Source organism: Sus scrofa, chromosome 8 (assembly GCF_054392235.1).
Source record: "Sus scrofa isolate SSC_HxYL_T2T_F1_AM1 chromosome 8, Sscrofa_HxYL_maternal_Yorkshire_Landrace_v2.0, whole genome shotgun sequence".
In the NCBI taxonomy this organism is placed as follows: Eukaryota; Metazoa; Chordata; class Mammalia; order Artiodactyla; family Suidae; genus Sus; species Sus scrofa.
This window is the reverse complement of record NC_139390.1, coordinates 84,532,734-84,544,789: the sequence shown is the minus strand read 5'-3', so window position 1 is coordinate 84,544,789 and position 12,056 is coordinate 84,532,734. Positions and strand designations below refer to the sequence as shown.

The 12,056-nt window shown below is 37.6% G+C and overlaps 1 protein-coding gene across 7 annotated transcripts in view; it reads right to left on the bottom strand.

Annotated features, from left to right (window-relative positions):
* The window catches only part of LRBA (LPS responsive beige-like anchor protein), a 712,651-nt gene that overhangs the window by 589,042 nt on the left and 111,553 nt on the right, over nt 1–12,056 (bottom strand). For all 7 annotated transcript variants that reach the window (XR_014812812.1, XR_014812814.1, XR_014812813.1 and 4 more), the window contains exons 18-20: nt 2,669–2,761; nt 1,377–1,485; nt 328–409 (exon numbers count right to left, since the gene is read on the bottom strand). Coding sequence is in view for 4 of the 7 variants with exons in the window: in XM_021100637.2 (XP_020956296.1) it covers nt 328–409; nt 1,377–1,485; nt 2,669–2,761 (284 nt within the window). In the remaining 3 variants the exon portion in view is untranslated. The remainder of the gene's footprint in view (nt 1–327; nt 410–1,376; nt 1,486–2,668; nt 2,762–12,056) is intronic.

Here is a 12,056-nt window from a genome sequence, read left to right as displayed (position 1 = left end):
ACCAACTAGGAACCATGAGGTTGCTGGTTCGATCCCTGGCCTCATTCAGTGGGTTGAGGATCCAGTGTTGCCATGAGCTATGGTGTAGATCACAGACGCAGCTCAGATTCTGTGTTGCTATGGCTGTGGTGTAGGCCAGCAGCTATAACTCCGATTTGACCCCTGGCCTGAAACCTCCATATACCACAGGTGCAGCCGTTAATAGCAAAAAAAAAAAAAAAATTACACAATAAAATATATCAACTATATTACAATAAAGCTGGAAAACCAAAAAGCAAAAATCAAGAAATACATGAAAATATATATTAAAGTATTTTAAATACATACGAGGATTTTGTATCTTCACTGAAGAATCAGGATCTGGATGCTGTTTATGTATCACCTGAGTACAGATCTGTTCTATGAGAATCTATAGAAGTAAAATATTAGATTGTATTAGCATAATCACTGTATTACCATCACTATTAGTGAAATTTAAGTTCAACACTAATCAATATATATACAGTCCAGTATTGCCATGCTAAATGTCTCCTGCAATACATAGAATAATTTCAACATTATTACTCTATTTTACTTAATTATAAAATGAGACTCAAATAGTTAATACAACAGAGTAAATACTTAAACAGAGATATCCACACTGTTTAATAATTCATAGATCTGGAGTTCCCGTCGTGGCTCAGTGGTTAATGAATCCACCTAGGAACCACAAGGTTGCGGGTTCAATACCTGGCCTTTCTCAGTGGGTTAAGGATCTGGTGTTGCCATAGGTCGAAGACATGCTCAGATCCCGCGCTGCTATGACTGTGGTGTAGGCCAGCAGCTACAGCTCCAATTAGACCCCTAGCCTGGGAACCTCCATATGCCACGGGAACAGCCCTAGAAAAGACAAAATAATAATAATAATAATAATAATAATAATAATAATTCATAGATCAACAGCTTTAAGATGAAGCCATATTTCCTTTATAAAACCAATTTCAAAAATCATAGAGGGAGTTCCGTCATGGTGCAGTGGTTAACGAATCCGACTAGGAACCATGTGGTTGCAGGTTCGATCCTTGGCCTTGCTCAGTGGGTTAAGGATCTGGCGTTGCCATGAGCTGTGGTGTAGGTTGCAGACGCGGCTCGGATCCCACGTTGCTGTGGCTCTGGCGTGGGCCAGTGCCTACAGCTCTGATTAGACCCCTAGCCTGGGAACCTCCATGTGCCGTGGGAGAGGCCCTAGAAAAGGCAAAAAGACAAAAAAAAAAAAAAAAAAAAAAAAAAATCATTGAGCAAACCTAAAAGACCTTATTTCATCTAGACACTATCAACTAAACTATACAGGCATTTACATCAGAAATTATTAAGATTAAATTCTAAGTACATCCTACCTCAAACAGGACATTGTACGTAGTCATTGTGATTAAATTTGTCTGAAGCATGAGTCTTTCGGCCAGCAATGAAAACAATCCATGTCCAAGCATGATTTCAGCTTTTCTTCTGCGATGACAGAGAAAAAACATAATTAAATGCAGAGTTTATTACTCACTATTTAATATGCCTGCTGACGAAGGAGACACAAAAATGTTTTCACACTATCAATAAATCTCAATTCAATAATGCTTGCAATTTTCTTCAACCTAGAACTTAGAAGGTCACAAAATCTTTAAGCAGAGAAATACAAACTACAATACAGGCACAACTAAAGTTAAAAAAAAAAAAAATACGAGACTGTCTATGTCATAGCCAAGCAAAAATCCTCACCAAATATTCAGAGCAATTATTTATTAACCACCTGCTACCCCCCATCAAACTTGGGCTAAGCTCTATTATAAATAATAATCTAAAGCCCAATAAAAGTAGAAAAAAATGTAGAGGCAAAGGTAAAAGATGTGTAAGAGAATTGTAAGAAGAATTCTGTGAAGATTATACTGAAATTAAACTTCCAGGCAAAAATTTAGAAACTGAAGGATCAAAAACTTAATTCTACTCCTGAGTTTGTCAAATGTTTTCTGCAAATGGCTGGATATTATATATTTTAGGTTTTGGGGATTAAATGTTCTCTGAAGCAACAACTGCTGCTGTAATGTAAAAGCAGCCATAGATAATAAGCAAATAACAATTGTGTCTGTGTTCCAATGAAATTTTATTTATAGTGGGTCAGTTGGATTCAACATAAGGACCACAAGTTTTCCACCACCAAAATTCTTAATTTTCACAATAAGCCAATCCTGGTATAAGAAACAAAGGTAGGATATGAATGCCTTGGCTCAGCTAAGAAAAAAAGAAACATGAGAGTTTCAGTTTTTAGTTCTATATATCATAAAATACACGATGTGGCAAATCTCCAGATTAATATGTCAACTTTATAGTACAGATAAAGCAAATGATGACCAAGACATGTGAAATGATGTTTGTATGGTTACCAAGAATTCAGTTTATACAAAGGCATTCTCATAATGAACAACCAAAAAAAAAAGGAAAATTTAAATCAAAACACAAATAATATACTCCTGGTTCCCCACTTTATTTTCAATATGTAGAAATGGGAAGAAGTTTATATAGCATTTTATGAATAGAAATAAAGAAAAGAGAAACTAGAGGAACCACAGAATGCAAATACTATTCCAAAGATTTATAAAATGAACATATAATATACAACAGCCCATTCATGCATACTCACTTTGGGGCCAGGTGTTTTAAAAAATAGCCCATTGCTTTGAGAGCTTGTACTCTGATTCCTTCACTTGTTGATGCCATAAGTTTATACATAACACTGAATAAGTTAAAAAATAAAAACAAATTACTATATTTTTCAAAAATATCTAATGTATATATGTGCATATTTCTTCATAAAGTCACATAATTATAAACCCAACCTCAGTAAGATATGGGTGAATTTAATGTACATTTCTGACATTTAGAAACTTGTTTACAGGAGTTCCCTAATGGTCCAGTGGTTAGGATTCAGTGCTTTCATGACAGCTGCCTGGATTCAATTCCTGGTCTGAGAACTGTGATCCCACTTCAAGCTGCTGCATGCCTCAGCCAAAAAAAAATTAAAAATTAAAAATAAATAAAAACTTGATTACCAACTATATGTTGTCTTCAAGAAACCCACTTTTTCACATAGACATATGTAGATTAAAAGTAAATCAATGGAGAAAAATATACCATGCCAACACTAATCAAAAAGCAAGAACAGCTACATTAATTTCAGACAGAGAAGACTTCAAAGTAAGGAAATTATCAACATAAAAAAAGGGCGTTAGGAGTTCCCGTTGTGGCTCAGTGGATAATGAACCCCACTAGTATCCATGAGGGGTTCATTCCTCAGGGGGTTGGTTAAGGATCCGACATTGCCGTGAGCTGTGGTGTGGGTTGCAAACGTGGCTCGGATCCCATATTGCTATGGCTGTGCTGTAGGCCGGCAGCTGTAGCTCTGATTCGCCCCCTAGCCTGGGAAACCTCCATGTGCCACACATGCAGCCCTAAAAAGACAAAGGTGGGGGGCATCATATCATGATAAAGGGGTCAATTCTCTATTATGGCATAACAGTCTTTAACTTGTATACACCTAACTATAGAGCCTAAAACTATGTGAGGCAAAAACTGACAGAACTGCAAGGAGAAAAAGATGAATCCACTATCATAGCTGGAGATTTCCAAATCCCTTTCTCAGAAATGGATAGATCCAGCAGGGAGAAATTCAGTAAGGACATAGTTAACCTCAAAAATACCATCAATCAACTGGATGTAACTGACATCTATAGACTACCTCATTCTACAACAATAGAAAACATATTTTTCTCAAGCTCACATGGAACATTAACCAAGTAGACCACACCTGAAGCCATAAGACACACATAAACAACAAATATAAACATTGGAAATTATATAAAGTTTGCTCTCAGACCACAATGGAATTAAACTAGAAACCAGTAACAGGAAGATAACTACAAAACCCCAAAATACTCAGAGATTAAACAACATACTTCTAAAATACTCAGAGATTAAACAACATACTTCTAAATGACATGATGCTTGAAATCTCAAAATATTAAATGTATTTTCAACCAAATGAAAATGAAAACATAAAATATGTGACATGCTGCAAAAGCAGCACTTAAGGGAAAGTTCATAGCACTGAATGAATGTATCGAAAAAGAGGAGTTCCTGTTGTGGCTCGGCAGTTAAAGAACCACTAGTATCCACGAGGATGTAGGTTCGATCCCTGACCTCGCTCAGTGGGTTAGGATCCCGTGTTGCCACAAGCCACAGCAGAGGTTGCAGATGTGACTTGGATCCAGCATTGCTGTGGCTGTGTTATAGGCTAGCACCTGCAGCTCTGATTCAACCCCTAACCCCTAACCCTTGCTGCAGGTGCAGCCCTAAAAAGTAAAGAAAAGAAAGATCTAAGGTCAATAATATGGAGTTCCCGTCATGGCTCAGTGGTTAACGAATCCAATTAGGAACTATGAGGTTGGGGGTTCGATCCCTGGCCTTTCTCAGTGGGTTGAGGATCCAGTGTTGCCATGAACTGTGGTGTAGGTTGCAGACATGGCTCGGATCCTGAGTTGCTGTGGCTCTGGCGTAAGCCAGCGGCTACAGCTCCGATTAGACCCCTAGCCTGGGAACCTCCATGTGTCGTGAGTGTGGCCCTAGAAAAAACAAAAAGACAAAACAAATTAATAAATAAATAAGATAAAATAAATACCATAAATTTTCACCCTAGGACACTTGGCCAAAAATATTCAATCCAGAGTAAGCAGAAGAAATCAATAAAATAGAAAATAAATCAATAAAGAGTGGAAATCAATAAAACAGAAAATAAAAATCAATAAATAAAATCAAATCAATAAAACCAAAGCTGGTTCTTCAGAAAGATCAATAATATCGATAAGCTTCTATCCAAGTTAAGAAAAAGAGAAAGGACAGAATTGACTAATATCAGAAATGAGAGATATCACTATAGAGCCCATGGACATATTAAGAGTAGTATGAACAACTCTATGCCCACAAATTCTATAACCTAGATGAAATGAACCAATTTCTTGAAAGATATAAAAGAAAAAATAGATGACAGAAAAGGTTTAGAGAAGAAAAAGATTTAGAGAAGAAATTATACCAGTTCTCTACAATCTCCTTCAGAACACAGAAAAAGAAGGAATACTGCTGATTTATTCTATGAGCCACCATTACCCTATACCAAAACCAGAGAAAGGCATTATAAGGAAACTACCAATATCTTACATGAGATCAATATCATACATTAATAAAGATGGGAAAAAGAGTTCCTGTCATGGCTCAATGGCAACAAACCCAAATAGCACCCATGAGGACACAGGTTCAATCCTTGGCATTGTTCAGTAGGTTAAGGATCCGGCATTGCCATGAGCTGTGGTATAGACTACATACGCGGCGTGGATCCCCTGTTGCCATGGCTGTGGCACAGGCCAGCAGCTGCAGTTCTGATTTAGACCCCTAGCCTGGGAACTTCCATATGCCGCCAGTATAGCCCTAAAAAGACAAAAACAAACAAACAAACAAATAAACAAAAAATTCTCGGAAAATATTAGCAAATCAAATCCAAAAAGTATAAGAATTATATACCATGACCACGTGAGATTTATCACAAGTATGCAAGGCTGGTACAACATTTCAAAATCAATTAATATAATCCATCAAATAAACAGATAAGAAAAATTATCAATTCTATCAGTAAAGAAAAAGTATTTGACAAATTCAACAGCACTCATATTAAAAACTCTAAATAAACTAAGAATAGATGGTAACTTTCTAAACTTGATAAATACTATCTTCAAAAAACCTACAGCTAACTTCATACTTAATTGGAAGAAATTCAAAACCCTCCCACTAAGATCAAACAAAAGGCAAGAACATTCCTTTTCAGTATCATACTGGACGTTCCTGCTAAACAGTAAAGTAAGAAAAGGAAATAAATAATACACAGACTATGAAGGAACATATAACACTCTGTTTACAGATGACATGATCAGCTATGAAGAAAATCTAGAACTGACAAAATAAATCCTGGAAATTGTAAGTGATTATAGCAAGGTTGCAGAATACAAAGTTGATATGCAAAATTCAATTGCTTTCTCATAAGCCAACAATGAATAAGTGCAATATGATATTTAAACCACATTATTATTTACATAAACACCCTCTAAAATGAAATACTTAGATACAAAGCAACCAAAATATGTATAATATCTATATGAGGAAAACTACAAAACTAAGTAATGGAGAGAAAAATCCAGCTCATGGATAGGAAGAGTCAGTATTCTCAAGATCTCAGTTCTTCCCAACTTGATCTATAGTATGCAATTCCAATCAAATCCCAGCAAGTTATCTTATGGATACTAACCATTCTAAAGTTTGAATGGAGAACAAAAGCCCAGAATAGTCAACACAGTATTGAAGGAAAAGAACAAAAGTGTAATACTGATGCTACCTGACTTTAAGGCTTACTATAAAGCTATAGTAACCACAACAGCATAGTACTGGCAAAAAAAAAAAAAAATACACAAACACATGAATGGAACAGAATACAGCCTAGAAAAGAGACTCACATAAATTTAGTCAACCAATCTTTGAGAAAAGAAGAGCAAAAGCAAGACAATGAAACAAAGATACTCTTTTTCACGAAATGATGCTGAGACAACATGACACTGACATCCAAAAAGATGAATGTGGACACAGACCTCACACCTTTCATAAAAATTAACTCAAAATGGACCTAAACATAAAATGCAGAGGAACAACAAGACACCAACATCCAAAAAGATGAATCTGGAACAGACCTAATACCCTTCATAACAATTAACTCAAATGGAGTTCCCTTCATGGCTCAGTGGTTAATGAATCCGACTAGGAACCATGAGGTTATGGGTTCCATCCCTGGCCTCATTCAGTGGGTTAAGGATCTGGCGTTGCCGTGAGCTGTGGTGTAGGTCGCAAACGTGGCTTGGATTCTGTGTTGCTGTGGCTCTGGCGCAGGCTGGTGGCTACAGTTCCAATTAGACCCCTAGACTGGGAACCTCCATATGCCACAGGTGCGGCCCTAGAAAAGGCAAAAAGACAAAAAAAAAAAAAAAAAGGACCTAAATATAAAATGCAGAGAAACAACAGGACACCAACATCCAAAAAGATGAATCTGGACACAGACCTTATACTCTTCATAAAAATTAACTCAAAATGGACCTAAATATAAAATGCAGAACTATAAAACTCCTAGAAGAAAACACAGGATAAAACCACAGGATCTTGAGTATGATGATGCCTTTTTAGATACAACACCAAGGGCACAATCCACAATAAAAATAACTGATAAGCTGGACTTGATCAAAATTAAAAATTGCTATGCAAAAGACTGTATCAAGAGAATTAGAAGATAAGGCAAAGACTGAAAGAAAACAGCTGCAAAAGACACATTTCTAAAAGACTATCATCCAAAGTAAGCAAAACACTATAAAATTCAACAATAAGAAAACAAACAACTAGATTTAAAAAAAAAAAAAATGGCCAAAGAACTTAATAGACACACCACCACGGAAAATATATACATACAGCAAATAAGAATATAAAAAGATGCTCCATATCACATGTCATCAGGGAAATGTAAATCAAAACAATAGAGAGGAGTTCCTTGATGGCCTAGTGGTTAAAGATCCAGTATTGTCACTGCTGTGGCTCAGGTCACCACTGTGGTGCAGGTTCAATCCCTGGCCTCAGAACTTCCACATGTAGCAAGCACAGCCAGAAAAACAAACAAAAAACAATGAGATATTGCTATACATATGTCAGAATGGCCAAACAAAACTAAATTCTGGGAGTTCTCACTGTGGTGCAAGAGGTTAAGGATCCAGTGTTGTCTCTGCGGCAGTACAGGTTCGATTCCTGGCCCAGCACAGTGGGTTAAGGATCCAGCATTGCTGTAGCTGTGGTGTAGGTCTCAGCTACGGCTCAAATTTGATCCCTGATCCAGGAAGTTCTATACACCACAGGTAACAAAATGCTGGAGAGAGTGGCAAGCAATAGAACTCTCATCATTGCCGGTGAAAATTCAAAATGGCGTAGCCACTTCGGAGGACAGTTGGGGAATTTCTTACAAAAACTAACTATACTTTTACCATACAATCCAGCAATTGTACTCCTTGGTATTTATCCAAAAGAAGTGAAAACCTATTTCCAGAGAAAACCTGCACATGCAGGTTTTTTACACATAATTAACAAAACTTGCAAACAGCTAAGATGATTTTTAAAACATCAAAGGATATATAAAGAGTGGCCATCCAAACAATGAAATACTCAGGCCTATAAGACATGAGGTATCCAGCTATGAAAAGTCTTCAAACTGAAAAGGCTACATACTGTAGGATACCAACTATATGACATTCTAGAAGTGAAAAAACTATGAAAAGCTATGAAAAGTCTTCAATCTGAAAAGGCTACACACTATATAATGCCAACTATATGACATTCTAGAAAAGGCAGGACTAGGGAGAAAATAAAAATAGCAGTGGTTGTAGGGTTGGTGGGAACGTGGGATAAAGCTGAATAGGCAGAGCACAGACGATTTTTAGAGCATTGAAAATATTCTGCATGATACATAATGATAACTATGCTGTTATATATTTGTCCAACCAATATGGAATAAGAATAATTCAGCCTGTCTTATGTACCAGGATACTTACAAAAAAAATTTTAAAAGCCATTTTCTAAGCACTCTGAAGACTAAACAAAAGCACCTGTGTTGGTGTTAGGGGCATTAATACTTGGATGTTTCCCATTTTGGAGGTAAGAGTCTCAATTTTCACTTTTCGCTTGTAAATCTGACCTAAGAGTGGGTCCCTGTTTCAGAGTTAGTCCTTGTCAGAAGTTCAGGTAGCTAGTAATCTGAGAAAAATAACCCTTCTGATGAGAGGAATTAAGAAATGGGTCCCACAGTTCCCCTCGTGGTTCGGTGGTTAACTGACTGGCATCCATAAGAACACAGGTTCGATCCTTGGCCTCGCTCGGTGGGTTAAGGACCTGGCATTGTCGTGAGCTGTGGTGTAGGTAGCAAAGGCGTCTCGGATCCTGCATTGCTGTGGCTGTGGTGTAGGCTGGCAACTGCAGCTCTGATTCAACACCTAGCCTGGGAACCTCCATATGCTGCAAGTGTGGCCCTAAGAAGCAAAAAAAGAAAAGAAAAAGAAAATGGGTCCCTATATGGTAGAGAGGGTAGGAGGAATCCTGAATAGGAGCAAATAAGAGAGAAGGATCCTCAAAATTGGTATAAAAACCTGAAAAAGCCCTAAACTGACACAAGAGATGCACATGCCTGGGGCAGACTCAGACCAGAATATCAAGCCTTTCTAAATTGAAATAAGATTTGAATTATGACCCAATTCTCTGCCTAATCCCTAAGTGGTGCATGTAAAAGAAAAACCCAAAGTAAGACAAGAGAGGTTTCATTGTTGTCGCTGTTGTCTGGCTGCACCCACAGCATGTGGAAGCTCCCAGGTCAGGGATCAAACAAACCACAGCATCGACCCAAGCTGCTACAGTGACAATGCTGGATCCTTAACCTGCTGAGCCACAGGAGAATCCAAATGAATAGTAACCTGCTACACTCAAAGTCCACCAATTTAAATGTTGGTCACATCCAAAAAATGATTTCACAAAAATACCCAGAATAGTGCTTAACCAAATATAAAGGCACTATGGTCCAGTCATAAAGAGTATATTTATAATAAATTCCCAATGACATGGAACTTTTATTTTTCCAGCCACACTCACAACATATGTAATAAGTTCCTGGGCCAGGGATCAAATCTAAGCCATCACTGCGACCTGTACCAAAGCTATAGCAATGCTGTATCCTCAATTCACTGCACCACAGAGGGAACTCCTATCTAAATTTTATTGGAGTACAGTGAACTTACAACGTCCTATTAGATGCATATTTATACCAAAGTTCATCAGTTATACATATACATATATCCATTCTTTTTTCCCATATAGGTTATTACAGACTATTGAGATTTCCCTGTGCTATACAGTAGGTCCTTTCAATAAATTTAAAAATGACTCAAGTTATACAAAAATCCTCAAAGGCAAAAATGGAATTAAATTAAAATTCAAACATAAAAAGATCTCTGGAACACTCTTCTAAATAACACATGGGTAAAGCATGAAAAAAAGAACTTTGACATAAAAATGACATTAAACTGAAAGTGCTTAAGGAAGAAATTTAGAGTACTAAATACCTATCTTCAGAAAGAAGAAAGGCCTCAAAACAGTGCAATCAATAAATTTGATCAGGAGTTCCCGTTGTGGCTCAGTGGTTAACGAATCCAACTAGGAACCATGAGGTTGCGGGTTTGATCCCTGGCCTTGCTCAGTGGGTTAAGGATCCGGCATTGCCGTGAGCTGTGGTGTAGGTTGCAGGCTCGGCTTGGATCCCGCATTGCTGTGGCTCTGGCGTAGGCTAGCGGCTGCAGCTCTGATTAGACCCCTAGCCTGGGAATCTCCATATGCCATGGGAGTGGCCCAAGAAATGGTAAAAAGACAAATAAATAAATAAATTTGATCAAAGTCTAGCCAGAATTGTTTAAAAAAAAAAAAAGAACACAAATTATTAGTGTTAAAAAATAAGAGAAGTAAAATCACTAAGGCTTTTCAGATATTTAAGTGAAAATAAATGAACAACTTTATACCAATAAACTTAACAGTTTAGATAAAATAGACAATTCCATGATAGATACAAAATTACCAATATTTACCAGAGAAAAAACAGAAAAACAGCCCTGTATCTATTAAGAAAATTGAATTTATAGCTAAAAATACCCTTACAAAGAAAATTCTACACCTAGAAAACTTAACTGGTAAATTTAAACAAACATTTGAAGAATAAATAGTAATAGTTCTGTACAAAGCCTTCAAGAAAATTAAAGATGAGTTCCCTGGCGGCCTAGCTATTAAGGATCTGGCATTGTCACTGCTATGGCTTGAACCACTGCTGTGGTACTGGTTCCACCTCTGGCTTGAGACCTTCCATATACTGTAGCATGGCCAAAAGAAAAAGAAAAGAAAATTAAAGAGAAGAGAATATTTCCAAAATCATTCTTTGAGGTCACACTTACTCAGATATTTAAATCAGACTCAGAATAAAGCAAACTACCCTTCATAATATGGATGCCTCATCCAAACAGCTGAAGGCCTTAATCGAAAAAAAAGACTGACCTCTCTAGAGAAGGGAATTCTGCAATCCAACTGCAACATCAAATCTTATGTGGATCTCCACCTGCCAGCTTACCACATACACACATTTGGTTCTGTTTCTCTGGGAATTCTGAAAATATACTCCTTAAGTATAATGGGAGTTCCCATTGTGGCTCAATGGAAATGAATCCAGCTGATGACCATGAGGGTGCGGAATCGATCCCTGTCCTTGTTCAGTGGGTTCAGGATCCGGGGTTGTAGTGAGCTGTGGTGTAGGTCACAGGCATGCCTTGGATCCTGCACTGCTGGGGCTGTGGAGTAGGCCGGTGGCTGTAGCTCTGATTGGACCCCTGGCCTGGGAACTTCCATATGCCGCAAGTGCACACCTAAAAAGAAAAAAAAAAGTATAATGTATAAAGTCATCTTCCATCTTCTGAGTACTGAAAGGTAACAAATACAGAATTTGTAATAGAGGACTGATATGGGAAATTTATTAAAACAATAGCACTAAGTTAGTAAAGCTGATCATCCAGCAAAGAGGCTGTAACACTTACAGCCCAAAAGACCTCTCATTAAATGAAAGATTTAAAACAAAAGTGGAGTTCCGGTAGCTCAATGGTAATGAACCCAACTAGTATCCATGAGAACACAGGTTCAATCGCTGGCCTCAATCAGTGGGTTAAAACATCTGGCATTGCCGTGAGCTATGTGCAGGTGCAGGTTGGATCCCACATTGCTGTGGCTGTGGTGTAAGCAGGGCAGCTGAGCTCTGATTAGACCCCTAGCCTGGGAACTTCAATATGCCATGGGTGAGCCCCTAAAAAAGCAAAAAATAAATA